We start from the raw sequence: 27,482 nt of genomic DNA, 5'->3' as shown, positions 1-27,482 counted from the left end.
AGTCTTGATAAAGTCCACAGGCCTGGTGGGGACAAAACAAGCCAACACACAACAGAGGGAGGAGGGGGGCATCGGGGAAGTACAGGATGGCTCAGGAGCGCCAGGAGGGGGCGCCAGACCAGGGCTTCCCGAGGGCTTCCGTGCCAGCTCAAGTGTGCTGAGGTCTTAAGGGTAAACAGCAGTTGACCATGGGGAGGGGGAAGGAGGAAAGGGAACTAAAGGAACAAAATGTATAATGGAAACCCCGCTGCTGAAAGTGAGTTTAGTACTTTGAAAGTCTTTTAGTATAGATTGCAAGGTCATCCAAACTCCAGTCACCATCTTGCCCAACTGGGAATGAGCCAATGATCACTTGTGTTCACTATACTGAAGGGGCAGTGACCATGGTGCACCTAAGGGTGCCATACTCTGTCAGCCCCACAGTTGGTACATCCCACCCTCACAGCAGCACCAGGGACCATATTGTGGGAGAAAGTGTCTGGCCTCCATTCTATTAATTTCAAAAGGTTAGAGATGTGTCCCTAGAAGAATCAATCCTCTCATTTTCATATATATATATGTGATATGGCATATATATATATATATCAACTTCTGGAATCCACTTACACCTTTCAGAGTTCACTGAGATAGTGATGCCCACTGTGACATGTTTTATAGTGTTCAACGTCAAATGCCCTCATTTAATCTTTAAGGGCCCCCTAATTACCATAGAATTTTATTCCAGAATTTCACAGAGCCTACCTCTACCCTCTTTGAGCCCTTCTTGATTTCAGCTGTGCATGGTATACCCTTTGGGGTTTTGTTTCTTTCCCAATGCAAAGAGTGTTTTTATTCTGTCTCTAATGCAAGGAACAGCTTAAAAGGCAGCCATAGTTGTGGGCATGTGGAGAAACTGAGTCCAGAAAACTACTTAGCTCAAAAACAAAAAAATCTGAAACTCTGCTATTTCAGGTTTATACTAGATGGGTGTGTCATCTACAGGTCTTCAGAGAATCTAGAGGGGATCTCTGTGCATTATCTTCAGCATTTGCTCTTGAACTATCTCGTGCCTCAGAATCACCTGGGGCATTTGATAAATGTACAGATTCACAAGCCCCATCCACAAAGATGCTGACTCCGTAGGTCCATGGGTATCCTTACCGAGTACTCCCAGACGATTCTTTGCAGATGATCTAAGGACCATCTCCTGATATGCAAGGAGACCATTTCAGCTCAATAAAAAGGAGGACTTTCTAGCAGTGGTAACACACAGATGGGACAGGGCTGTCTCAGGCACAGAGTTCCCATCCCTGGAGAAATTCAAGCAGAGGTTGATCATTCACTGCTGGGGTGTCACAGAGGAGACTGGGAGCATCGGAGGAGTGGTTGAGCCAGCTCACCCTGGACTTCCTCTTAAGCTCTGAGATTGCGTGACTCTGTCTTCTTGCTTCCTCTCTAGTCGGTGTATGGCGTGACAGATGAGTCCCAGTCCCAAAGCCCTGTGCACATCCCCAGCCAGCCAGTCCGGAAAACGACAAAAGAGGACATCCGGAAACAGGTGAATGAATGACCTCCTGCCCTCCCAGAGGAGACGTGGCCAGTTCAGAAACCTTTCAGTGTTCATCTCTGAGAGCTGAGTGAGCTTTGAGCTCCTGGAAACCATAGTGGAGACCAGCTGTGGGTGGTTTGAACCCTTGAGTGCTGTGTGCAAACAACTCGTGGAAGCTTGAAAAGGGAAATTCTCTACCAAGTTCCTCCAGTTTGATAGGAAGACATAAATGAGTCCTCCCAATACTGAAGGAGACTGCCATAGTTGGGTCTCCCACAGGAGCTGGAGCGGGGAGGGAGTCACATTACAAGGTCCTTAAAATTGCAATGTGCTTCCAGAGTACACTGGTCTGGGACCACTGACCTCTGTGATACAGACGGAAAGTTTATAAAAGCAAGCTCCACTCCCAAAGCCTTTTCAGCGTTATTCTTACTTCATGATGAGGAGTTACCTGCTCAACCCAAGTCAGGAGACAGTGGCTAATTATTATACATTACTCCTTTCTGGGGTGCACTGGTAATGAAGTAACTTCAGAATCTACTCCTTACATTATGCTTTATTTCCAGGGTGGGGGAACCCCAAGGAGGAATGTAACTGTTAGGTACCTGCCTTTGACAAGTTTGTTATTGCTGGGGGAAGAGGAAAGAGATGTATGTGAAATAGCTATCGGATGATTCTAGTCAAGTATGCTGAGCACATGGGGTGATGCGGGTATAAAAGTGTGCATAGGGGGGTCACTGGAGATTAGTCCAGCCAGGTATCACGGTGTGTGTGTTACCTGTCCATGCTGCTGCTAAGCTTTGTAAAGCATATACTTACTGCCTTTAAGTTTGCAATCACTTTTGGGAATCCAGACCTAAACTACAGCACAGTGCTGGAGAACGTATGACATGGGCTAAATCGCAAATCCCAATGGCAGTAAGAATTCTCAAAAAGGCAAATAGTTGCTGGAGGGTTGAAGTCTATCCAGAGCAGGTGTTGGGATCTTGAGAGAAACACGGGATTTGGATTCCCAGGGTGAAAGCGGGGGGAAAAATTCTAGTTTGGTCCTTACACCTCTGTTCTGTCTTCCCCCAGATAACGTTTTTGAACGCACAGATTGACAGGCATTGTTTAAAGATGTCCAAAGTGGCCGAAAGGTAGGTGCCCCTCAGTGAAATGACTGTTTTCTTCTGATGTAACCAAGGGGACATGTTACAGGGTCATGGCCAATAAGCATGTGCCATGCCAAGAGGCAGACCATAGGCATCCCTTAAGTGATGGGTGAAACACCACAGGCCCAGGTGAGGACAGCTGATTTGGCCAACTCCCCTGAGTGATGTCAAGAAATGTTCTGTGGCTAAAGCTTTCCAGGGGGGCCCACGGGACCTTGTCAATCAAGGTCAACATCCTTAAAAGCTGCATAATGCACCTTGGCCTTCAGTCCCTTGATTAATTTAAACGGAATGGCTCCCTTTTCAGCTGTAAAATGCCCAGATTCACTTTATAGGGGAAAGAGATTGTGTGCTCGCCGAGCAAACAGGAGGGGACTGCACCACGGGGAGGCGTTCCGCCTCCACACACCATCAACCACTGAACTGCATCGAATCGGCTGTAAAGAACACACTGGCACCTCCAGCCTGGCTCTGCAGCAGCATTTTGCTCTGGTCTGCCCCAGGAGCTGGTTCCACTCCGTTAACTCACCGGAGACTCAATTTTGTCAACTAAATGGTCTGTTTTTGAACTCTCAGTGAAGAGGGGAGACCACCCGGGGAATCTGTATCTAGTAAATCTGATCAGGCAGCTGGCAAACTGAACATCTTTTTGTCTATGGGCTAAGGTTAAAGCAACGGCCAATATCTGAAGCTTCAAGGACATATGCTGGATCCTGGTATTTGCTGGATATCAGAGTAAATTGGGTCTCTAAGCCCAGCTCACACAGGGGCCTGGGTGTGTGGTCAACCTGTAAGCCTCTCTCCAGTGGTCCCTTCCTTCTAGATAAATAACAAACTGAGACTAAGAACACCTTACTCCCAAACCCAACACCTGCATGAGTGCTCAGCCTTCACCTGGCCAGGGACAACCCTGGACCAGAGTTCATGTCTCTGATGGCATCTTGAATTCCTCCCAGGTTTCTCAATAGTGTCACTATTGATGGACTGAGCTGAAGATTCTTCGTTGCAGGGGGCTGTCATGTGCATTATAGGATACTAGAGGCCCGGTGCATGAAAATTTATACCTTCTCAAAGTCCAGGAGCCCTCGGGGGATATCTTTAGCACTGTCTCAGAAGTGAGGTGGGAGAGGCTCTGCCACCACCACTGCACTCACCAGCCATCAGCCTGGCTTGTGGCTGAGAAGGATCCTCCTGTGGAAATGCACTGACCTCCAGGGGGCAGCTCCAGCCCTGACTCTCCCTCCCCCACCATCGCCCTCTGCAACCAACAAGACGAGTCAGGAGCTGGCAGGCCAGTGACCCGCCGGCCCCACACCCCATCATTCCTCCCCCACTGGTCACCACTGCCCCCCCCCATCACCATTCCCTCTCTCTGCCCGCTGGCACCAGCCTTGTTCTGCCTGGTGCCACCCACTCGCTGGTCCTGCCCCCCACCAACCTGGTCATTCAGCTATTTGGTTTATTTGCATATTAGGCTTTTATTGTATAGGATTCAGCAGCATTCCTGACCCATGTCCACTAAATGCCAAACCCCACCTCACGGATGTGACAACCAAGCATGTCTGCAGTCCCCTGGGAGGGCAAAATCAACCCTGCTGAGAATTACTGATGCACATGCTTTAGAAAGAGGCCGCACAATTGTGCTGGAGTGGCCGTGGCCGCTGCCTCTGCTTCTTTCATCTCGCTGTGGTTGTGAGTCCTGGTGAGCGAGCGGCACAGCTGGGGCGGCCTCGATTCCTTGGTGTGAGGACAGGAGGCTCTTTGTGGACAAGGACAGGAATGGCGGTCCTGGCATGCAGAGAGGGTCAGTGCTCACAATGCCTGGCCTTCACAGGGCCCTTCACAGTCTGCAACCCCAGGAGAGTGTGGGGGGGAGCACCTTTCCTGAGGGTCAGTTGCTTGGGCCCAGGAGTTCTGAGCACGATGATCCAGGTGGGGGTGAGGGGTGACCAATGGAGATCCCCAAACCCTCGCTCTGGGGATTCAGACTCAGTGGTTCCAGGTAGCTATAAGGAACCTGCATTTTGAATAATGTGCATGTGGACTGACCGGGCTCTGGGGATTCGGTGAAGCCATTGTCCACCACTCAGACTGACCTGAGAGCTCACCTCAGAAGGGACTCTCAGCTCTGTCCTTGCCTGTGGGTGAGGAAAGAGCCTGAACCGTCTGCCTGGGGCAGGCTCTCACTCAGCTGGTGTGCTGCTGAGGGAAGAGAGACAGCCGGGCAGGGGAGGGGAGCCTGGCAGGGCCCACTGTTTGTTTGTTTTCAGGCTGCCGGGGAGGGGCCCACCTGGTGCCCTCTCATTCTGCCAGAGAGGCCGCTCACCTTGAAGAGATTATTCCAGCCAGCCACTCCCGTGTTTCCGCCCAGCAGAGACTGGATTTTATTCCCAGCAGCAATAACTGGCAACTTTTCAATGTGACACAAGGGTTTTTCATTAGAGCCACAAGGAAACTCCCAGATAGTGAGGAGGAGGGAGAGGAGCGGGTGTTAGCACGAGATAAAGCTGCCTGGAGCCCAGAGGTGGGAGGCAGGGGGCGGTGCTGGCAGCTGGCCTTGGGTGCGCCTGCTGGCTCACAACAGGTGAAAACTGAGCTATCTCAGGTGGGCGCGCACATCCCACGAGATCTGCTCTCCCGGGCCTGCTCCCCATGAGCCTTGCTGATTAGCCAGAAGCCACCAGGCAAAGGCCCTCTTCCCCCTGAGAACAGGTGGCCTATTTTTTCACTTAGTTCCCTGAGCGCTGATGTTGGGGGAGGTGGAGGGGTGGTGATGGTGAAAGTCCAGTTCTAAAAGGCCGGGAGTCAAGGCTGGGTCAAAGGGTGCAGCCAGGCCAGGAAGGGAGGGAATAAGGGGAACTTTGCAAACCGAAGGGCAAAACAGAACAATGTGGGGGAAGAGGGGGAGGTAGAGCCAGCCACTGGGTTTGGATCCTGTGTCTTTAAAGGGGAGAGAGCAGTAGTACTTCATGTATAAGGTTAATGAGTGAATCCATGGTGTGAGCTAGGTCCAGGCCTTGGCACTTGGTACACATACAGTGAATGTGAGTGATTATTGTTATTTTCCAGTGTGTGCTAGACGGTGCTTTGGAAAGGAGCCAACTCAAGTTCATGAGATGGAATGTGTGGTGTGGTGTTCAGAGGAACCAACAGGGCAGGCCAAGGAGTGAGGCTGGCCCTGCAGGTGGCCGTTTTGTGCTGATGTAGTTCCTCCCTCCCTCTTGCTTCTCCCGCTCCTAAGCAGAGAGCCCTGCGTAGTGCCTAAGGCTGTCCCTGCCGTCCACAAGTCTGTCCCCCTGGGCTGCCTCCTAAGGCACCAATAACGGATACCTTCGGGAGGGTGGGGCCCTGCATGAAGAGGCTGGCTCTTCTGCACAGGTTTTCTCAGGTCATCTCAGGTTCAGCTATCGTCCCATTGTCCCCATGAGTGGTTGACTGTGCCTGAAACGCCAACATCGTGGCAACCAAACCAGATGTCCTAGGCTGCCTTTTACTCCTGGCAACTGTACAAAAGTCAGTCCAAGATGGTACCTAATTTTTTTGCTTCGGAAAGTACAGTCCCTGCACATACAAATGAATTCTCTGGATAAATGATGCCTAACACCTTCACCTTTTTGTTTTAACAATTTTAAATGAGACTGTCTTCAATATGGTTCATACCTTTGCCTTCTTAAAAAAGGACACACATTTCAGATTCCATGTTCTTATATATACTTGAAAAGTCCGTCAGTGGTCAGTCTCAGAAAGTGCCAGCAGCTGCTTTCTTTTTCCTAAACAGCCCCTGGCCATTATATGCTTTGAGTCTCTGTTTCTGCTTTTTAGTGGTTGGTTTGTTTTCTTGTTCCTGTCAACATACTTGTCTCCAGTACTCCTTCCTCCTCCCTTACCAATTCCCATTTCCAATCCATAACAAACCAGGTCTACCTGTTAGCTGTTGCTGTGTAACAAATCACCTCAAAAACATAGTGGCTTCAAACAACAGGCAATTTACTGCTGCTCATGTGTCTGTGGGCTAACTGCCTCTGTTAGGCACCAATGATCTCCTCCTGGTGTAAGTGTGTATGTGTGGGCAGCTCAGTGACCTTGACTGCGCTCTCTCACACTTTTGATTTCAGTTGATTAAGAATGGTCTTAACAAAATAAACTGTTGAGCAAAATAGATCCAGAGACATAAAAGCATGGAACAGATTGTTGAATTTCAGAGGGAAGGCAGGGGTGGATAGATAGGTGGGAAGAGGCCAACCAAAGAGCTTGTATTCATATATGCATAGCCAATGGACATAGAGAATAGGGTGGTGGAGGCCTGGGGCAGAGAGCAAGAGCAGGCTATAAGGGGTCAATAGGAGAAAAAAAGGGGGACATATGTAATACTTTCAATAATAAAGATTTTTTAAAAGAAAAATAGATGACCAAAACTCACACATACACACACACACACAATGTCTTCAGCTGGGACTACTGGGGTCTCCTCACATGGCCTCATCCTCCAGCAGGCTAATCTGACCTTGTTCATATTCAGATAGCAGGATTCCATGAGAGAGAGCAGAAGCATCTAGCCTCTTGAGAGTGTGCTGCATTCTTTTGGCTAAAACAGTGGTTGGCAAACTCTTTAGTCAACAGAGCCAAATATCAACAGTACAACAATTGAAATTTCTTTTGAGAGACAAAGTTTTTAAACTTAAACTTCTTCTAACGCCAGTTCTTCAAAATCGACTCGCCCAGGCCGTGGTATTTTGTGGAAGAACCACACTCAAGAGGCCAAAGAGCCTCATGTGTGCCAAAGTTTGCCGACCACGGAGCTAAAACAAGTCACAAGCCCAGACCAGATTCAAGGGTTAGGAAAACAGATTTCATTCTTTCTTATTGATATACCACACTAAGGAAATCAAATAACTAAGTTCCTTAGCCTTGGTCCTGATGCAAGAATTTTCTCTGAGAGATGTCTTCTTTCGAAGCCTCAAAGCATAGAGTGTTTCATTGTAGAAAGAGGCCCTTCTGGTCACTTATCTCGCCTATGTTCTTTCAACAGTTTAAGTTGCCGAGTAAAGGAGGTCTTACTCTTCTTCAGAGTCCCCTTTTGTATTCACCTAAGCCTTGTCACACTCAACAAACCAACTTTGGGAATGCTCAAATCCACATTTTAGTTCCAAATATTCTGGAGAGTCTCTGTGTTTTGCTGGGTGTCCCCAGAGACTTCTCCCCACCTCTCGGGGCACCGAGCAGGTCACTGCAGGAGTCAAACCACCACGCTGCCACCCACAGACATATCAAGCTGTGACCTTGTAGATCCACTCTTGGGCTTGGCTCGTTCTTGCCCTACCCTGGAGCCATTTGTGCATCGCAGCCTATGGCTGAATTGATTTTTTATCATCACCTTGCCCATCTCCAGATCGCTACTGTTCCCTGAAATTGGATGCTGGTTGCTCCTCTGCCTCCTGCCCCTTTGTAATCGCTAAGTGTAATTAATAAAATGAGATAAGATAGCAAGGGGCTGCATTCCCTTAGGGTGTATTAAAAACCTGCTAGAGTGATACCAACTAGTGAACTTAATGTCTAATGATAGTTTTGGGGCAGGAAAAAAAGGAGCCAAAGAGGTCATTACAACTTGGCTTTTATGTGATTCCAGACACTGTGGGGTCCTTGTTTCTCTTTGCTTCCAGCCCATCTTAGGTGTCAGAAAAGGAAGGGTGAGAGGTAACATACAGCCAGGTGGTTGTATTCAGATCATGACCTAGAAGGGCTGCAGTGCCTGGCCTGGCATATGCTCTCCTTTCCCAGGGGCTAAATTCACCTTCACATCCCCTCCACTCCACTCATTCTGAGATTCCCTATTGATTATATTTTCTCAGAGTGACCTGCAATTAAGGAATTCTCTCTTTATAGTCTCTCCCTCCCCCACCTCCTGCACCTTGAAAAACACATTAGGTAAATGAACTGATGCTTTCTTTTTCACTCTCTGCCATGCTGCTCTACTTTTCACTTCCCTTTCTACTCAGACCCTCTTCCTGTACGGTTTCCGTTTGTGCATCATCATTCAGAAACTGCACATAGCGAAAGGGGTGCTAATATACACTCCTGTTCACCCCTTTCCACATGTGGTTCCCAGGCTCCTTTACATTCAGAGGCCCTGATTTTCCAATGGGTGTTTCAGTACATTTTCATTATGTTTCCAAAATAGAAATGATGGTCCTAGCCTGTTTGGCTCATTGGATAAAGGTGTAGGCCTGTGGACTGAAGGCTCCTGGGTTTGATTCAGATCAAGGGCACATGCCTAGGTTGCAGGCTCAATCTGCACTGGGGGGTGTGCAGGAGATAGCCAACCAATGATTCTCTCATCATTGGTGTTTCTATCTCTCTCTCTCCCTACCCCTCTAAAATCAACAAAAATATATCTTTTAAAAAATAGTAATGATGGTCACTCTTCCATGGTGCTTTACATCCATGCCTCCTTTACCATTGACTAATCACTTTAAGCCATCCCTCACTGAATTGCCCATTGTAGAGAAAACTCGAGTTGGCAGGGCTTAGAAAAAGTTTTTGGCCCCTACATGGATCAATAAGCATAAAAAGATCCATACCTTTTGGCACAAATAATTCTACTGGTGAATGTCAATTCTCAATAACCCAGAAAATGGAAAACCCACTGTGGATAATGGTGTGTTGCTACAGCACTATATATACTAAAGAAATTAAAGGTCTGTGTCTACTGTAAAGGAAATTATTATATAAATCATAATAAATTCAAGACAATATTGTAGACATATGTTTCTCTTCTCTCTCTCCCCAAAAGCAACATTTCAATGAATGAATAAAAATGGCATGAACTCAAAGTCAACAAATCATTGAATTAATGGTTTCAGCCAATTTGTTGAAGACTAAAAATCTAAGGAATTGGGGAGCATTAATAACCTCGAGACTCTTCCTCTATTTGTAATATTTTACTTCTTTAATTGGGTGATGAGTTCAAAGGTGATATTTTTACCTTTTTATACCTTTTTTTAACTTTACTTTTATGACTTTCTGTATGCCTGAAATATTTCTAAATTTAATTTTTCAAGTGTACAGGGACCAAGTGAAGACCATTATAACCTACCTGTGTATTAGGGGTGTGACTTTTATTACAAAGTGAGCCAGTTTGCCCAACAGAATGTGGCCTTGCTCTTAAAGGCACAAGGACAATGGAAAGCAAGAATGAGGCGGAGGGCTGACCCATCAGGATGGGTAAAGCCTGTCTCTGGAGCCTTTGCATTGCTAGATCCCTGCCCACCAGGGGATGGCAGTTTATTCTTTGGAGAAACTGAGCCACATCAGCTCAAGTCATATCACATCATAGAGAGACAGTTGATTACAGGACAATTAATAAAAGGTCTATGAGACTCTCGAACCCTCCCCTGTCCTGCTTTTAGCCCTCCAAGAGCCGGATGTATACGCCCACAGTCAAGAGACTGGCAAACTACAACCTGTGGGCCAAATCCACTCCACTCCCTGGTTTTGCAAATACAGTTTCATTGGAAAAGAGTCACATGCATTCATTTAAAGCTTGCTGGTTTGATTCCCCGGCAGGGCACATGCCTAGAAGGCAGCAGATTAATATTTTAGTCACATCAATGTGTGTGTGTGTGTGTGTGTGTGTGTGTGTGTGTGTCCTCTCCCTTTCTCTCCCTTAAAAATAAAGGCTACAAAAAGAGCTGAGTAGTTGTTGCAGCAAACACCATCTGCCCCACAAAGCCTAAAATATTTATTATCAGGGTCTTCCAGAAAAAGTTGGCCTACCCCTGTTTTAGAGAAAAATGGGTGTCCCCAGAAGACAGACGCCAGATCCCTTGTTGGAGCTCCAGTGAAAAGAGTGGCAAGCTGCCCAGTGACCCAAGCATGAAGCCCATCAGTAGGCAGGTCCTGTCCACATACACACTGAGCCTCCAAGCAGGTTTCAGTGCCTCACACTTAAGGACAAATGGATGTCCAGAGGTTTCCAGATGCTCAAGAAAAACCCCTATGTGAGAAGGAGTGTAATCAAACAAAAAAGGGACCCAGAGGAACCAAAAACTATTGAAGAAACTGAAAATAAAATTATAGTATTAATATTCCAGACATATGAGAAGATATTCCACCCATAAAATAAGAACCAGATACTATGATAAACAAGAGTGAACTCTGGAAACTTAAGAAAATAGTAGCTCAAATTAAAATAAAGAAAGGAAAAAATTGGAACTACATCAGGTCTTTTGTCAAACAAAAAGACAAAAAAAAAATGAAAAATGGGAGGGAAAATTAGATTATCAATCAATTCAAATGTCCGACATTTAACTAAAAAGAATTATACAGCCCAGCCAGTGTGAATATCAACCCATGAACCAAGAGGTTGCTGGTTCAATTCCCTGGTCAGGGCATATGCCTGGGTCATGTACTCAGACCCTAGTAGGGGGTGTGCAGGAGGCAGCTGATTGAAAATATTCCTCACATCAATAAAAAAAATGTTTTTAAAGAATTAAGAACAGCCGAAACCGGTTTGGCTCAGTGGATAGAGCATCGGTCTGCAGACTGAAAGGTCCCAGGTTCGATTCCGGTCAAGGGCATGTACATTGGTTGCAGGCACATCCCCAGTAGGGGGTGTGCAGGAGGCAGCTGGTCGTTATTTCTCTATCATCGATGTTTCTGGCTCTCTACCCCTCTCCCTTCCTCTCTGTAAAAAATCAATAAAATATATATTTTAAAAAAAGAATTATAGAACAGAAAAATAAATGGTATGACATTAGCAAAAAATAAATAAAATAACACTTATGAGAAATATATTGTGCATTGTACCCAGCACAGTGAAGAAAAACAGTCAGCAAGGGCCATGGTGAAATTTCAGAGGACTACAGCAAAAAGGAGAAGATCCTAAGTTTCCAGAGAGAAAGGAAACTGTTTAGAATCCAAATGGATCCAGACTTCTCAATAGTAGCACTGAACGCCAAAACAAATAAATAGAAATGTGAGCAAAGCCTTCAGAACTCTGAAAGAAAATGATTTCTAACTCTGGGCTCCATGTCCAGCGCTATCAGTCAAGTATCGAGATAAAGCAAAAGGAGGTGCTTCCACATGACCAGGGAGGAGAACCGACAGACCTGGGACCCAGGAAACAAGGGCTTCAATACAGGGTGAAGGAGGCCCCAGGATGATGATTTTGCCTGGAACCTACAGGGCAAACAGTCCAGGTTGGAGCAAGAGGACTCAAAACTCTGGTGACAGGGAGACAGCGCATTGATTAAGATATGGGGAAATGATTACTGAATGTTTTAGAGATTGGTAGGGACACTTGAAAAAAGGAATATGCTAGTTAGCTCCGCAGCACGTGAGGGCAAAGGAAAACAGTTCAATTTGTCCAAAGTGGGAGGGTGGTAATTTTTTCCCTTTAATGTGGAATTATATTGAGATTGATACAATGTTTGTGTAAAACAGAATAAAAGTTTTTACAGGAACTCAATGGTGTTCTCTGCTCTGCTTCCCTCCTGCAGCTTAATTGCTTACACGGAACAGTATGTGGAATACGATCCTATGATAACACCAGCCGAGCCGTCCAATCCCTGGATCAGTGACGATGTCACTTTATGGGACATAGAGATGAGGTAAAAAAAAAAAAAAAAAAAAAAAGTTTTAATGTTTGGGAATGAGAGAGATGTGGGAAAATGTGTGAGGTTATGAGATTTATCACTTGAATAGAAACCTCAAGAACCTCACCACCAAGTGGTTTCTCTCTCCTTATAGCTTGGCTTGTACATGGATCCTTTGTGCCTTCCCTCTGACCATGCCAGAGGAAGGCATATATATATTAGTCAGCAGCAACAGTAATAATATACTAAGTGTCTTACATGGAATCCCACAAGTAAACATTACTATTTTCACCATTGCATAGATGAGGAAACTGAGGCACAGAGGAGTTAGTGAACTTGCTCAAGGTCACATAGCAAGCAGGTGGCAGAATGAGGATTGAACCCCAGGCAGAGGGCTTCAAGCTGTGGTTTTCACCATTGTTTCTGTGGAGTACCTGACAGGAGTGACTCCATCCAGTAGCTTCTCACTCCTGAGGAAAGCTAGTGTGTTTGCTTAATGGCTGAGGAGCTGAAGCCCAGAGGGACTTGGCCCATGTCCACAGTTGCAAAAGGAGAGACCTGGACAGATCTGGTGTGGATGCCTGGGCACCCTCAGCCCCTGTTCCTCATTTCTTTATATCTCTGTCATTTGCTTCCACTCTTGTTCAGTTTCTGGATTCTTAAAATGGAAAAAACTTATAAAAGGTAATGAGTCATGGGTGTTTATTATAAAACTAGAAGCCCAGTGCATGAAATTCATGCACAGGTAGAGTCCCTAGGCCTGGCCAGTGATCAGGGTTGATCAGGTTCCCTGCCTCTTCTTTCCCTCACTCCCTCAGTGTCCCACCTCTGCTACTGGTCACTTGTCATGTTCTATGCCACCCCCTGGTGATCAGTGCACATCATAGCAAGCAGTCAAACACCCATTCTCCCGGTCAAACTCCCAAGGGGACACTTTGCATATTAGCCTAATATATATATATATATATATATATATATATATATATATATATATATATATATATATGTGTGTGTGTGTGTGCTTAAACTAGTCAGACATACACAATAAAGAAAATCTCTCTTCCTCCAACCCATGTTATTTTCTAGAAAGAACTTTGTTTATTGTCTAATGCCGTGGTTCCCAAACTGCATCAGTGTATTCTGAGCCCCTGCGGGAAACAAAATGACGTGTCACAGATGTCAGATGCTGCATCAACTATTAGTTAAGGTTGTTAAAGTTGTTCACTGTTTTCAACATTAGAGCCCATTCCATTCCCTCTAGGGTTTGCAAATCTGGGTTTTCAGAGCAGTTGGCTGTAATAAAAAGCAAGCGCTGTACAAAAATCAACATGGAGCAGGAAATGAGGGTGGTGAGGTCCAATCTGACTCCAAAGTTTGAGAAGATGTGCAGTGCTCAACAACGCACATGTGTTTATATAAGAACGAAGCAAATGTATTCATTGTTCTTCCAACTTATATGTACTTTCAGTAGCTACTAACTTGTTGGAACATAAATACATTTGAAGTTCTTTGGACCTGCCTTTTAAATAAATAAACATGTCCTGGACCAGTGGTCGGCAAACTCATTAGTCAGCAGAGCCAAATATCAATAGTACAACAATTGAAATTACTTTTGAGAGCCAAGCTTTTTAAACTTAAATTTCTTCTAATCCCACTTCTTCAAAATAGACTAGCCCAGGCTATGGTATTTTGTGGAAGAGCCACACTCAAAGGGCCAAAGAACCACATGTGGCTCAAGAGCCACAGTTTGCCAACCACAGCCCTAGACTGTTCCCTTTAATCTTATCCATGAACTTAAATCTTTTTAACAGGTTGGTGTTCTTTTTTTCCATTTTTTAAATCACTGGTACTCTTTTTTCCATTCTGTCCTCTCTTTTCAGGAAATCTTTTTGTAGGAATTCTGGGCCTCTCGATGGAGCAGCTATTCTTATCTTTTCTCTATTACCCTTGTTATTCTCTCTTCAAGAATAGAATTCCTTGACTCACTCTTCAGAGTCACGTTTTGTTTTCAATTATGTCCACTCTGTGATTTCATACTTTCCTGAGTTTTTCTTTTCCTACTGAGTGTTGGTAGGGGTGATGACAATCCTGCTCTTTTCATTTCTGGGAATTCCTAACATTTCTTTGGCTCCCTTTACTTACTAGCCTTCTCTGTTCCATTGGTGGTGTTTCCCCTCATGAGATTCCCTGACGGTCAGATGTGTTTTGGGGTTTATTTGTTTTTTCACATTTCTCCTCAATTTCTGCAGCTCAGCCTGTTTTGCAGGGGTCGTTGATTGGAGAAGTGCTATTTCCAGTCCATGTTTCATCCTGCCGGTCCCTGTTCAGAGCACATAAGTCTTTGCACGTACCCAGCAATTTGGGAGACTGAAGGACTTAGCTTTCAGTTTGGGCCATAAATTAGAATCACCTGGAGCATTTTTTTTTTTTTTTTTTTTTTTTACATGCCAGTACCTACTTTCCACCCCAGACCAATTAACTCAGAATTTCTGGAAATGAGGCATTGGTTTTTGTTTTTGTTTTACATCCTCCCAAGTGATTCCAACGTGCAGCCCTGGTTCAGATGGACTATGTCAGGAGCTGGTGAGGGCTCCCTCAGCAATTGTGTGGGTCGCTAGTTCTCAAAATACAGGGCGCATTAGAATCACCCAGGGTGCCCATTAAAAATACAGATGCGCTGGGGGTCTGTTTTCAGCAAGCTTCCTAGGCAATTCTGAGGCACAGAACAATCTGAAAATTCCTGGTGCAGTTCACAGAGTCTCACTCAGCATTGGTATCCCTTCCTCAGAAAGGTCTTCTGTGACCCCTCCATTTAGAGTAACCACCCCTTCCTCCCATTCATTCCATATGACTTCATCCCCTTCCCTCCCCCCTCCCCCAATTCTCTTCCTAAATAGCACTTTAGGACTTAAAATTATTTTAGCACCTAGACCCAGATCGGGCACACAGTAGGCATTCAAAAAGTATAGGTTTGGTGGAGAATAGACAGAAAAGTGATTATTTCTTTGGTCACTTCATTGGTTGAGAAAGGAGGAGAGATGAATACATGAACTTAGTTCCCGATAATAACCCTGGGATTTCCTCCTTCTTTCTTGAAAGTCAATGAAGAAGCATGTGATAGTTTGGGGAAATGGTGGCCACCTGACCTGTTGGTTTATTATAGCCTATCAGAGCTCTGTCCCCAGGTGGGTGCCCCCTGTCCCTACAACTAGTGCTCTGGTTCTGCTCTTATTGTTCAGATTTCTACTCTAATCTCGGTGCCTAGCCTAACACCTACAGCGTTCTGTCCACCTTCAAGCAGAAGCAGGTTATTGAGATACATGTGAACGTGAAGAGAGCCTGTGAAGGCCTGTTTCTTCTCCCCACTGGACATCCCCAGACACACTAATGCTGGCAGTGGCTGGGGACCTGTCTTTGGAAGAGCACAATTAGGGATCAGGGACAACATCCCACTTCAACCCATCCATGGTTCCCATCCATGAAACAAAGGCTAGAGATGACCAGTAATATAAGCTTTTTTTCTTCTTCTTAGTTTAATGCAACAAATCTATTTTGTGAACCTACTACGTGCTACGTTCTGAGTTGATAGATCAGCGGTAATGAGAGCCAGAGTCCTTTGGAGAGCCACCTGTCTTTGCTATGTGTTGGTTTGAGCTCCTCAGTGGGAGTCAAGAATTTGGGGAGATCGGGGGCATGGAGAACAAGGATGAGCTAGAAAAAGATATCTAGGAAGCAAGTAGAAAATACCTTCAGGATAATGTCACATCACCCATGTCACTACACACATCGTCTTACTGATTTCTTCCCAGTGTTGGACTTGCTGTGTAAAAAGCATGGTAGTGAATCAAAGGCACACAACACATGGTTTCTGCCCTCCAAGGGCTCAAGCGACAGCTGAACATAAACCCTTAAACAGCCAAATGATGATACAGAACCATAATAAAAACATTGCATAAGGAAGCATTTCTGCACAATGGATGAAAATAAAAGGGGCTGTGAGTTCCGGTGATTATTTGTTTGAATTGGGCCAAGAGAGAGTTATTGTACCAGTCTCCTGGGAATAATTTTCAGAATTATTTTATAACCACAGAGATCATTCAGTAGTAGCAACATGTTCAGATCTGTTCTTGAACCTTAAAGGGGAAGATGTTTAGAAATACTCAAGTAATGCCAGCAACACACATCTAGAGAAGTTTCATCCCAAAAGCTTTTAATGGACTAGATTCCAATGGCCAGATGGACTTGCATCTAGGTATAGAAAAAGGATTGATTGTGAATAATGGATAGTTGATGTTCTAGGCTGAATAGTGTCACCCCAAAAATTCATTTCCTCCCCAGAACCTCCAAATATGACTTTGTTGGAAAATAGAGCTGTTGCCATGCAAGCAGTGAAGATGAGGCCACAGAGAAATAGGGTAGGCTCCTGCTCCAGTATGACTGCTGACTTTGTAAGAAGAGCAAACAGGGACACAGATGCACAGGGAGGATACCATATGAGGATGAAGGCAGAGACGGAGTGATACATGTGCAAGCCCAGGATGCCACGTATTGCTGGCCACACCAGAAGCTAACAGCCTCCAGGATGCCACATATTGCTGGCCACACCAGAAGCTAACAGCCTCCAGAGAAAGCATGATTCAGACTTCTAGCCTTCAGAACTGCGAGAGAATAATTTTCTACTCTCTAAAGCCAGGTTGTTGGTCCTTTGTTACAACAACCCTAGGAAACTACCACACGAGGGTATCTCGTCTCTCCAGACGTCCTTGTTTCTGCTGAAGGCTGACTTTACAGCTTTCTGGACATCCCAACCTCTGTGCTAGGCCTCTGACTCTCCATCTAGCATGATACCCAAGCTTTCTGGCCCATCCCCAAAATGGCCTTTCTCCCACCCCTGCCACCACCAATGAATCTGATGGAGGGAGTGAGGACTCCTAGATTGAGTTCCAGAAAGTAGAGGCACATGTGGTGAGAATATGTCCAAGAGGCAATCACTACAAACACAGAGACTTTCAACACCTAGCCCTCAGGCACAGCCTTTGACGAGGATGCAACTGCCACCGGCACCATCCGTGCAGACCCTGCGACCTTGGCAGGCAAAGAGCAGGTGCTTGAGCCCATCCCAGGCAACAGCTTGACCCTGGCAGAAAGAGACAATATCCTGCAGCTCTGTGGGGCTTACATTTGCTGCTAACGTCAACCCTAGGGGGATCTTTTTTTCAATAGATTTTTTAATTGATTTCAGAGACGAAGGGCGAGGGAGAGATTAAAACATCAGAGATGAGAGAGAATCATTAATCGGCTGCCTTCTGCATGCCCTGCATTGGGGATCGAGCCCACAACCCAGGCGTGTGCCTTGACCAGGAATTAAACCATGACTTCCTGGTTCACAGGTCAACACTTAACCACTGAGCCATGCTGGCCGGGCAGGGGAGATTTCTTTATAAGCAGTACTTTTTGTCTCCTAAACTCTGGTGAGTGGGATTGGTTCTGTGGCTTGAGTTTGAGAGAATCCAGGACCTGTCTTCTTGGCTTGTTCTAGAAAGCCCAACCTGGCTTGTTGGAAGAGATCTTCTATGGAATTCCCAGTGGGTCACCTGGTCAATTTAGTCTTCTCCTCCGTCTTTGCTGGGCTAAGCCTAGAGATGCAGAGCTGTGCACAGAGGCATCCTGCGCCCAAGCACATAATTTCAGAATTAGACAGTCCTGCTGCTGGTGGTTATGTCTAGTGCAGAAACGAAGGGTTGGGCTTGAATTGTGCAAGTCCAGAGCTGTGCCTTCCAAAACAGTAGCCACTAGCCACATGCGGCCACTTCCATTTGAACTTTAATCATTTAAAGTTAAATATTCAGCTTCTTGGTCACACTACCCAAGTTCTCAAGAACCACGTGTGCCTAGTGGCTACGTACCGGAGAGCACAGACATAATATATTTCCATCATCACAGAAAGTTCAATTGGCAGTGCTGGTCTGGGGCTACTTGTTGTTCCAAACCTTTCAACACACATGCTTTTGCTCTCCTTTACTACGTGTAATTTTCTAAAATAAATATTGAGACTATGTCAACCCACAAGGAAATGATTTTATTGACTTAATGTCTGTTAGAAATAATGAAAAGCAAATGTCAATATTTTAAAAGAGGAAAAATAAGTATTGCTAGAGCAATAGCCTCTCAGAGTTTAACTTAGATCTCGAGGGATCTTATTACCCTGCGGATTCTGATCCCATGAGTCTGAGATTGGGTGGCATTCCCCACAAGTCCACAGACCACTCTTTGGGAGATTCCAGCATGTGACTTGTGAACTAGGACTCTACTGCTTCTTAAAGGGTCAGGGGAATAAATACGGCAAGTGAAGTGTAAATGGAAAGACAGAATTGAAGGAAATATTTGCATCTTTCCAAACCAAAAGTATAAGACCAGCATCTTTCTCCCTCCAAACCTCCCCGCCCACACCATATGGGTCTGAGGAGGGTCACGTGGATGTGATGCCCACACAGAGTTAGGAGCTGCACTCTGGAGCCACACTGTCTGAACTTGAGATTTGACTTTCTTAGTGTCCTTGGGCAAATTATCATGAGGCCTCAGTTTCCCTATCTGCCAAATGGGGTGAGGCCAGTACGTGCTTTACAGAGTAGTTGTGAGGGTTCAGTGAGTTAACAGATGTGAAATTCCTAGAACATCATAAGCACCATGAGCAGGTGGTTGTTAAAATTGATAAATGAACACAGCATCCTGCTTCTGAATGAGTGAGCAGGTTTTATCCTAGATGAGTTGTTTCATTTCTGACCAATGACACATCACTCGGATCTGAACAGGGCTCTGTTTCTTCCAAGTGGGTTGAGGAAGGGGTGAGAGGTGGGGACACTGTCTCTGATGAGTGGTTGGATTCACAAGGCATCCTCAGTTATTTAAAAAAAAAAAAAATAAAAAATGATGGAGTCAAGAGTTAGGCCAATCACTGACAGGAATGTCCCCGGAAGCCGAATCAGTGGGGTTGTCCCTCCTGTGGACAGGAGCCAGTAGGCATGCCTCCTGGTGAACCTACCCTAAATGCCTTCCTTAAAGAGACTCTACCACTGGCTGATGTTGGTATACAGAAGTCTACAATTAAGGTTCGTACTGTCACTTAAATTTGTGGAATTTCTTTTTGGCATGCAGCAGCAAAATAGATTTGACTTGCTGGAGAGAATGTGACACGGGTTTTTGCCTGATATTGATCACTTTTTAAACCTTTGTTTCCCCCCAAAAGCAAAGAGCCCAGCCAGCAGCGAGTAAAGAGATGGGGCTTCTCTTTCGACGAGATGTTGAAGGACCAGGTGGGACGGGACCAGTTTCTACGCTTCCTGGAGTCGGAATTCAGTTCAGAAAACCTCAGGTAAATCTCTCAAAGATTTGAGCTGTGTGTGAAGGAATTTGCATAATCATCCTCTCTTTCTGCCTCCCTGTTTCAATAAAATATTAGTGTTCAAACAAATTCCAGCTGATCTGTGGAAGGTTGAAATGGAGACAAACTATATGTAGATTGGCTGTCACCATATATTAGCACCTATAACATCAGCATTTATTGTTGTTCAAGTCCAGATGGCACTTCCTCAAGTTATTGGAAACATGTCTCTAATAACAAGTAGATAGGCAAATGGATTTGATGACACCACCATTTAACTAAAACCATAGAGCTAGCCCAGTTGGCATGACTCAGTGGTTGAGTGTCAACCTATGAACTAGGAGGCCATGGTTCAATTCCCATCAGGGCACACGCCCGGGTTGTGGGCTCAGTCCCCAGTGGGGGGTGTGCAGGAGGCAGCCAATCAATGATTCTCTCTCATCATTGATGTTTCTATCTCTCTCCCTATCACTTCCTCTCTGAAATCAATAAAAATATATTTTAAAAAAATAAAGTAAAACCACAGAGCCAGAGTGTTTCAGAGGAAAGACAGTGCAGACACTCTCTCCTGAATTTCCCAAGTCTGGGATCCTGAATATTTGACAGGCCAACCAGAACAAAAAGGGAGAGAGAAACATCAATCTTGTCTCAGCATTTCAAAAAGCAAGAGCAAATATCACTCATTCACTGCAGACGTAACTGCAAAAACTCATTAACACCTGAGCTTTTCTTTTGGGGGACAGCTATCAACTCGTGTGGTTATCCTGGTCACCTGATGTGAGTGGAACATCTCGTTGTGACTGTTGGACTAGGACATCAAGATAAGGGAAAATGTACTAATGTATTAATCACTACTACTCAGAAGAAAACATAAGGCTTCCGAAAGGTGAGGTCCACTGAGAGGAAGGGAAGGGGTTGCATTAAAAAGGAAAGGATTCATGATTATGAAAAATTGAGAACTTGTGTTTTATTCAGGTTTTCGTTGTATTCCATGTAGAAGCACAGACCTACGGAATACGTAACTTATGAAAGACCCGTTAGTGGTCTTAGCCAACTGGTGGCATCTCAGTGGGAAGATGGAATTCCCCGTTTTCTTGGTGCCAGGTTCTCCCTTTTAGGCAGGTTAATTCCCATTTTCCAATGGCCTTGTTTCAAGGCTTTAACTTTTTTTTTTTAATTGATTTTTTACAGAGAGGAAGAGAGAGGGATAGAGAGTTAGAGACATCAATGAGGGAGAATCATCAGTCAGCTGCCTCTTGCACACCCCCTACTGGGGATGTGGATGCAACCAAGGTACATCGAACCTGGGACCTTTCAATCCGCAGGCCGACGCTCTATCCACTGAGCCAAACCAGTTTTGGCTCAAGGCTTTAACTTTTAAAAAGGTTTTTGAACTTTGAAAAGTTAGAGCATGTACAGTGGGTAAAAATCTGACTGCTGCAGTGTTCATGTGCAAAGCCCCTATGATTTATTTGGAGTGAGAGACCATATCAGTCCCATACATCAATCAAATTAGATTTACTACACACCTCCTCCATAGCAAGCCCCACGGACGTTTCTGAGGGAACCCGGGAAGGCAAGATGCATGATCTTCACCTGCAACAACCTTTGTAGGTTGCCGAGGAAAGGACACGGAAAACTCTGACATCATGAGATGAATATAAACAAGTATAAACTCTAAGAACCGTGTTAGAAGTGTTTTGAAAGGGAGGGATGAATACAAGGCAGAATAGACGAATAGGATACTGACAGAGGAAAAAGGAAGAGAGAGAACTCTAAGCTGATGACCCTCTGACCCATAAAGACTTGGGAGAACTTGTAGATGGCAATTAACTGTATGTCTCGATGCCTCTCCAGGCAGCCATGTCCCTATTGTAAACCAGATAAGGCCGAGTAACTGTTTCGGCTTATGACACGAGTTCCTTCCTTGCTGAGGCATTGCACTGAATGCGTCTCAGGGCTTTGCTTCAGTTCCAAATCGGGTGCTTGTAATGGAAGACTGGACATTAAAACTTATGTGGGGTGAGGTCCAGACCAGCCTCGCAGGCTGTGTTGGGATGAAGGTCCTGCATGGAAAGCCATGCCTTCTGTGGCCAGCTGAGGCATCCAGGCAGCTGCTCTGTGTGGCCACTTCAGCCCCAGATTCCAACCCCAGCCGGGTCCCCATGAGTTGCCCCTGAAGTCCTTTCCATCTCCCCTTCTCATTCTGTCCTCCCCTCCCCCGTGGGTCCTCAAGATAGAGTGGTCCAGAGGCCTCCTTTCCCTGACTATTTCTCGGCCTGTGAGTGGACCTACGACCCTCTGACACCTGCATCGTTACAGAGACTTTGAAGAATGGCCACAGGATCCTGGTCATTGTGTGGGGCCCAGGAGCAGGAGGCCTGTGGCTCGGCACCACTTTGTCCACGCCGAGTGTAGCCACACCCGGCTGACAGTTCGGCTAGTTTCCCAATGCATCATGTTGCAGGCCCCGCGTGCGTAGAGGAGTGTGTGCCTGGCAGATGTTCAGCGCGTCCGCCTGCCATTACCTCTGCACCTCTGCCAGCCGCTTCCTCCCGCGCCAGGAGGGCTGCACTCAGCCTGGGGAGAGAGTGTGTGCAAGCACGCGAAAGCATGCTGGTGACTGATCTCCATTGCATGCATAAATCCAGACTTAGGGAGGGGCCTCTCTGATCCCTGTCGAGGGAGAGGACAAAGAAAATATAGAATAGCCAGAGATGAACAGCATGGGCCAACAGCTTCTAAATCCTCTCCGGAGGTCCGAATTCCACTTTCATGATACTCAGCATAATTGGATATGTGGAGCGAAGCTCAGTTTTCAATCACACAACTTCAGGACTAATCGCCAGGCAGTTTTTCTCCTGCCTTTGTGTTGGCTTAGCACCTGCCCTGACCCGGGTCCCGAGGACTGGGTGCTAAATCGGTTTAACCCTGGGCCAGGTGCACCTCCACGTGGGCCGTGAGAATGGCAGTGCCCGGAGCTGTGCAGATGGCACAGCTCGGAGAACCTGCTCATCCGCTGTGTTGGCCATGCCAGGCTCAGCCCTGCTCCTCAGGATTGGTCAGGATCCCAGGCAACTGGCATTGGAACATGTGAGGAGAGAGAGAGACAGAGAGAGAGAGAGAGAGAGAGAGACAGAGAGAGACCGACCAGAATGCACCTGGATGCATTGCAAAGGGCCCCTCAGCCTGGCTTGCTGTGCTCCCCTGCGTCTCTCCAGGGAAAGGGGCACTGGGATCACAACATCTTCGCACAGCATCGGGGTGCCCATACAGGAGCCTGAGGGCCGAACTTACACCAGAGCTTCAGAATGCAGAACAGGGGACTCCAAAGAGACACACAGTCTCTGTCACACAGTCCTTTAGGGGTCACCTGGTCCTTTTAAGGAAAGATGTCTGTGGGGGTGAGTGGGGAGGGAGGAGGACCTAGCTCAGGGCCTGCAGGGGTGGCCAGCACATTTTGCTCCGACAGCGCATGGGACAGCACACTCCCCGTGGCACCCAGAGCAGAGCTCAGGCTCCGTTTGGACTGGGAGGGCCCTGGACACAGCTGTTTGGTCCAGGCCTTTGGAAGGCAGGTGGCCTCTCCCCCACCAAGTCCCCCCCCCCCCCCGCCCTGCCCCCTCCCAGTGCTGAAGGAGGGACTTCCTGGGAGTTAGCTGAGGCCGCCCTTCTCCCTTCTCTGCGCTTTCCCAGAGTGAGGACAGGAGCCTTTGTCCCTTTTCCATCTTCCCTGCACAAACCTTTGTCCTCCCCGGCACCACACCTTCCGCCACACGGCAGGGCAGGAGTTAACAGTCAGACCCCGCAGCAGAGAGCGTCCCCCGTACATTTTTTATGAGCTGTGCCGCCTCCGGAGAGAGCGGGGTTGCTCTTCTGAGCTGCAGATTGATTATCCCGGTTCCACGCGGTGTCAGCTGAGGGGAGAAGCAATTAAACAGAGCGCGGGGGAGTTGCCAGGTCTGTGTCGAGAGCCCCCCTCTCCGACGCCGGCCCCGGGTCCTGGAAAGACCTCGGAAGGTTCACCAGGCCCAGTGGGACTCACCGCTAACCAAACACATGGTTAATCGGGACAGAGGTGACTCCCGCCACGCCGCGACAATCTGTGGCAGCTCAGCCACTGCCTGGTGAACGTAACTGGGCTTCTGGGGGGTGTGCCGGGGCCTCCCCAATGTTGGCACCAGGTGGTTGCCACCAAACACCAAAGTCAAATTGGACCCTGGTTCCCCAGTCTCTGGCCAGCAGAGGGCACAGAAGCCCTGAGTTTGCATGGAGTTTGCTTTTCTCTGCAAACCAATTGAACTGGGTTTTTCTAACCCACGAACATCCTAGTTTGTGAAAAGCTGTGTAAGCTAGGAACGGGGCCTGCCCAGAGCCCCTGGCAGGAGGGAGAATGGTTTTTCTTGTTCCAGCCACAAGGAGAAAAGCCAGTGGCATCAGCATCCAGACTGTGGGCTGGTCCAGGCTCTGCTTAGCCGAGTGGTGCCTGAGCCCAGGCCGCCTGCCCGCAGAGCCCGGTGTCTGCCCGCCACCTGCCCGCATTCCTCAGCCATGGGCACAGGTCACATGCGGGCACATGGGCTGCCTGCCTGTGCCCTGAGGATGGGGCCAGGCAGGACAGGTGGCCTTCCTGACAACAGTCCCGCCAGCCCTTCTGCTGCCCGCCACGGGCTCAGTGCGGGATTGGATGCCATGGCTGACAGCCGCCTCCCGCTGGCACCCTGGAGGGGCATCGGTACCTGCAGGCTTTTGATAAGAGCAGAAGCTGCGCAGCCTCCGTGAGCCTCCCAGCTGCAGCCCAGGTGCCGAGGGAGCTGCTGGCTCTTCCGAGGACACTGGCTGGGCAGCCGGCTCAGAGCTGCAGCTCAGCCGTGGGCTTGCAGATGGCAAATGCAAACCAAAGCCTGCTCTGAATTCCAAATTGACACAAAGCTTCTTCAGAGCCGGTGCTGGCAGACACACATGGGGTGTCAGGATGCTGCTGTGGCAGCATTCTTGCCGTGACCTCAGAGGGATAAGGCAGGTCATCTCCAAGGCAGACGGAAGTCCCAGAGGGTCTCCATGTGTGGGGGAGAGGAAACGGCTGCCTAGGGATGTGATCCCCCGACTCCTCCTCTCCCGGATTCTCTTCCTCCTCCTCTTCCTCCTCCTCTTCTTCCCCTCCTCCTCTCCTCTCCTCCTCTCCTCATTCTTTTCCTCTTCTTTTTTTTCTACCTCCTCCCTCTTTCCTCCCACCTCCCCTTCTCCCTCTCTTTCCCCTCCTCCCTCTTTTCCTCCTAAACCTGTTCTTTCTCCTCCCTCCATGTCTTCTTCCTCCTCCTCCTTCTCCCTCCTCACCCTCCTCCTCTCTTTCTGGCCCCTCCTCCTCCATGCTTGTTGTTTCTTCTTGTACTATTTTTTAATCCTTATTTTTACCCTAACGATGGGAATCCTCTCGTTTTTAATGTAAAAGTTGATTGCATTTGATTCTGAAATTTCCATTTACATCAGCTGCAGACCCTCTGGGTGATGTGCATTAATGTGGTGCCTACATCATTCTGCAAAAGGAACTTAGGCCTCGGGAACACAGCGCCTGCAAAGCTCTGAAGTGCTGGGTCCTCAGGGCCTTCCCGGAGGGCTCGGTGGCTCCCCTCAGAGCAGCCTACAGAAGGGGGCAGGAGACGGCAGCAGGGAGCCATTGACTGAGGGAGCGGGAAATCACCCGGTAGTGTCCATCTGTGTGAGAGATGGAGGTCTGGTAGGCTCCGAAGGACACTGGTCCCGAGAAGTGGCCTCCAGCCCAGGAACTCGTCCCAAAGGTGACTCACTGAAAGAGGCCCTTCTCCCCTCTGCCCTGCACATTCCTGCAATTGCTTGGTCCTTGCTGAGCTGCCTGTTCACCATCCCCGCCCTCCGGTCCTTTGAAATGCCAACAGCAGCTGCTGCTTTAGAGCTGGGTCCCTGTGCTCTCTTACCTGCTCATCCAACACTCTCCTCCGGGTGGAGAAAGACTGTGCTGTCACCACCCAATGACCGTTTCACCTTTATGCACTCGGCCACCTCCTTCATTTACGGCAGGCCCAGGGGTGGGGCAGGGAGACCTAAGGAACCTGGGGTTTGGCCAGGGGAAGGAGACCCACTCTTCAGATGGGTTTTTAGGGCCCACCTGCACAGCTGAGCAGGGCTACAGCTCCTTTCCACCCCACCCACTTCTGCCTCTGGTCTCTGGTTAGAGAGCTACCCCCATTCTCCTCTTGCCTGGCCGTCAGAAGGCATGTGCACCAAGACCTGCGGCAGGAAGGAAGAGGCTGGTGTTGGTGGGCAGGTGACAACATGAGCCCCAGGCAGCTCTGCCCAGGTGCTGGAGAAGAAAGGTGACATCTGAGGGATCATACTGGCCAGTGTTGACCCTGTGGCCACCACACTGACCCCTCCACAGCTCCCACCCACAGGACCTGACCGCATTTCAGACTTACACCTGGATGGAAAATCCTTCAAACACGTGTCACAGATTTATCCATCCATTTCGTACCCATTTTACAAGTGAGGGAAGAGACACCTGGAAAGATGCATTCTAAGACAGCAGCATAGCCAGGATGGGGACAGAACTGTGCTTCCTCATCTTTCGATTGAGCGAAGCCATAAGTCCCCTTCCCTGCCTTTCACTCGTGCTCTTCAGAGTCACTAAGGAAATCATGGAGATTATTAGAATCCCAAACAGTAAATGGGAGATTTCTATGTAATAACGGAACTAACGCGCACACCTGTCTTCTCTCCTTGTGGGAATGGAGCTGCATTACCGCAGTTGGCCACTAAGTGGTGCCTTTGGGCCGCACACTTGGCTGCAAAGACCATCTGTGAACAGCAACAGAAAAACACGTTTAACCTTTGAAAAAACAAGTACATCTTACTCTGGGTGAAATCCGATGACAGATTGAATGCGTTTTCCACCATGTTGTGTTTCAGTTCTCTTGTCCCAGCCCTTCCGTCGGCTCGACTTTGTGTGACGCCTGTGGCTGTGGGAGTCACGTGGCCGGGGGCCTGTCCTCAGGTTACATTGATGTGGAAACGGGCCTTGTCTTGTTCACAGGACACCAAGTGTGCCACCCACACCTGATCCCTGGGGAAACCATCTTAGGACCCCGGGAGCTATTGCTCAAGCTTTGGCTCTGGTTGCTGCTGCTCTCAGCAGCAAAGAGCTCACCCCCAGCACCCCCAGTGGTCGCTGCCATTGAGGGGCTTGTGAGAGGAGATATGGAAGTGACCAGGGAGAATCTTCTGGCAGAAGTTCCCCATGAACGCCCCTTCTGCTTTGTTCCAGATGAGCTTGCCCTCCATCCGCAGCCCTTTACTGAGTGTCTACTATAAGCTCACATCATGCTGGGAATCAACTCCTCTGTAACAGGAAGAGCTGCGTCCTACCAGCTCCGATATTCTTTAGAATTCCAAGATTCTGTTTCTGTGATCTTTCCTTCATTTTGATGAGTCTACTAATGGATCCCAACCAGATGTGACAAAGGAACTCACTTTTGTCTGTGTCCTGGCATCTGTGTAGAAACTGTGGTTTCCAGCCAGGGGTGACTTCACCTCCCAGGGGACATGTGGTAATGTCTGGAAACATTTTTAGTTGTTACATCTCGGGGAGGGGTTGCCACTGGCACCTGGTGAGTAGAGGTCAAGGTTGCTGCTAACCATCCTACAGTGCACAGGGCAGGCCTCACAATAAGGAATTATCCTGCTCTCAAAGGCAACAGCACTGTGGTTGGGAAACCGTGATGTGGAAGGAGAAAAATCTCTCCTTGGTAACCAGAGCACAACGACCTTCTAACGTGTACTTCTTTCCGCTT

The 27,482-nt window shown here is 47.6% G+C and overlaps 1 protein-coding gene across 12 annotated transcripts in view; it reads left to right on the top strand.

Moving 5' to 3' along the window:
* The window catches only part of RGS6 (regulator of G protein signaling 6), a 474,980-nt gene that overhangs the window by 398,852 nt on the left and 48,646 nt on the right, over nt 1–27,482 (top strand). For all 12 annotated transcript variants that reach the window (XM_084892985.1, XM_084892988.1, XM_084892992.1 and 9 more), the window contains exons 11-14: nt 1,439–1,537; nt 2,606–2,667; nt 12,180–12,290; nt 19,522–19,647. In XM_084892985.1, the coding sequence (XP_084749111.1) occupies nt 1,439–1,537; nt 2,606–2,667; nt 12,180–12,290; nt 19,522–19,647 (398 nt within the window). The remainder of the gene's footprint in view (nt 1–1,438; nt 1,538–2,605; nt 2,668–12,179; nt 12,291–19,521; nt 19,648–27,482) is intronic.

This window comes from Pipistrellus hanaki, assembly GCF_964339955.1.
Source record: "Pipistrellus hanaki genome assembly, chromosome: 1".
NCBI lineage: Eukaryota > Metazoa > Chordata > Mammalia > Chiroptera > Vespertilionidae > Pipistrellus > Pipistrellus hanaki.
Note: the sequence above shows the minus strand (reverse complement) of the source record. Positions and strands in the feature narration are given on the sequence as shown.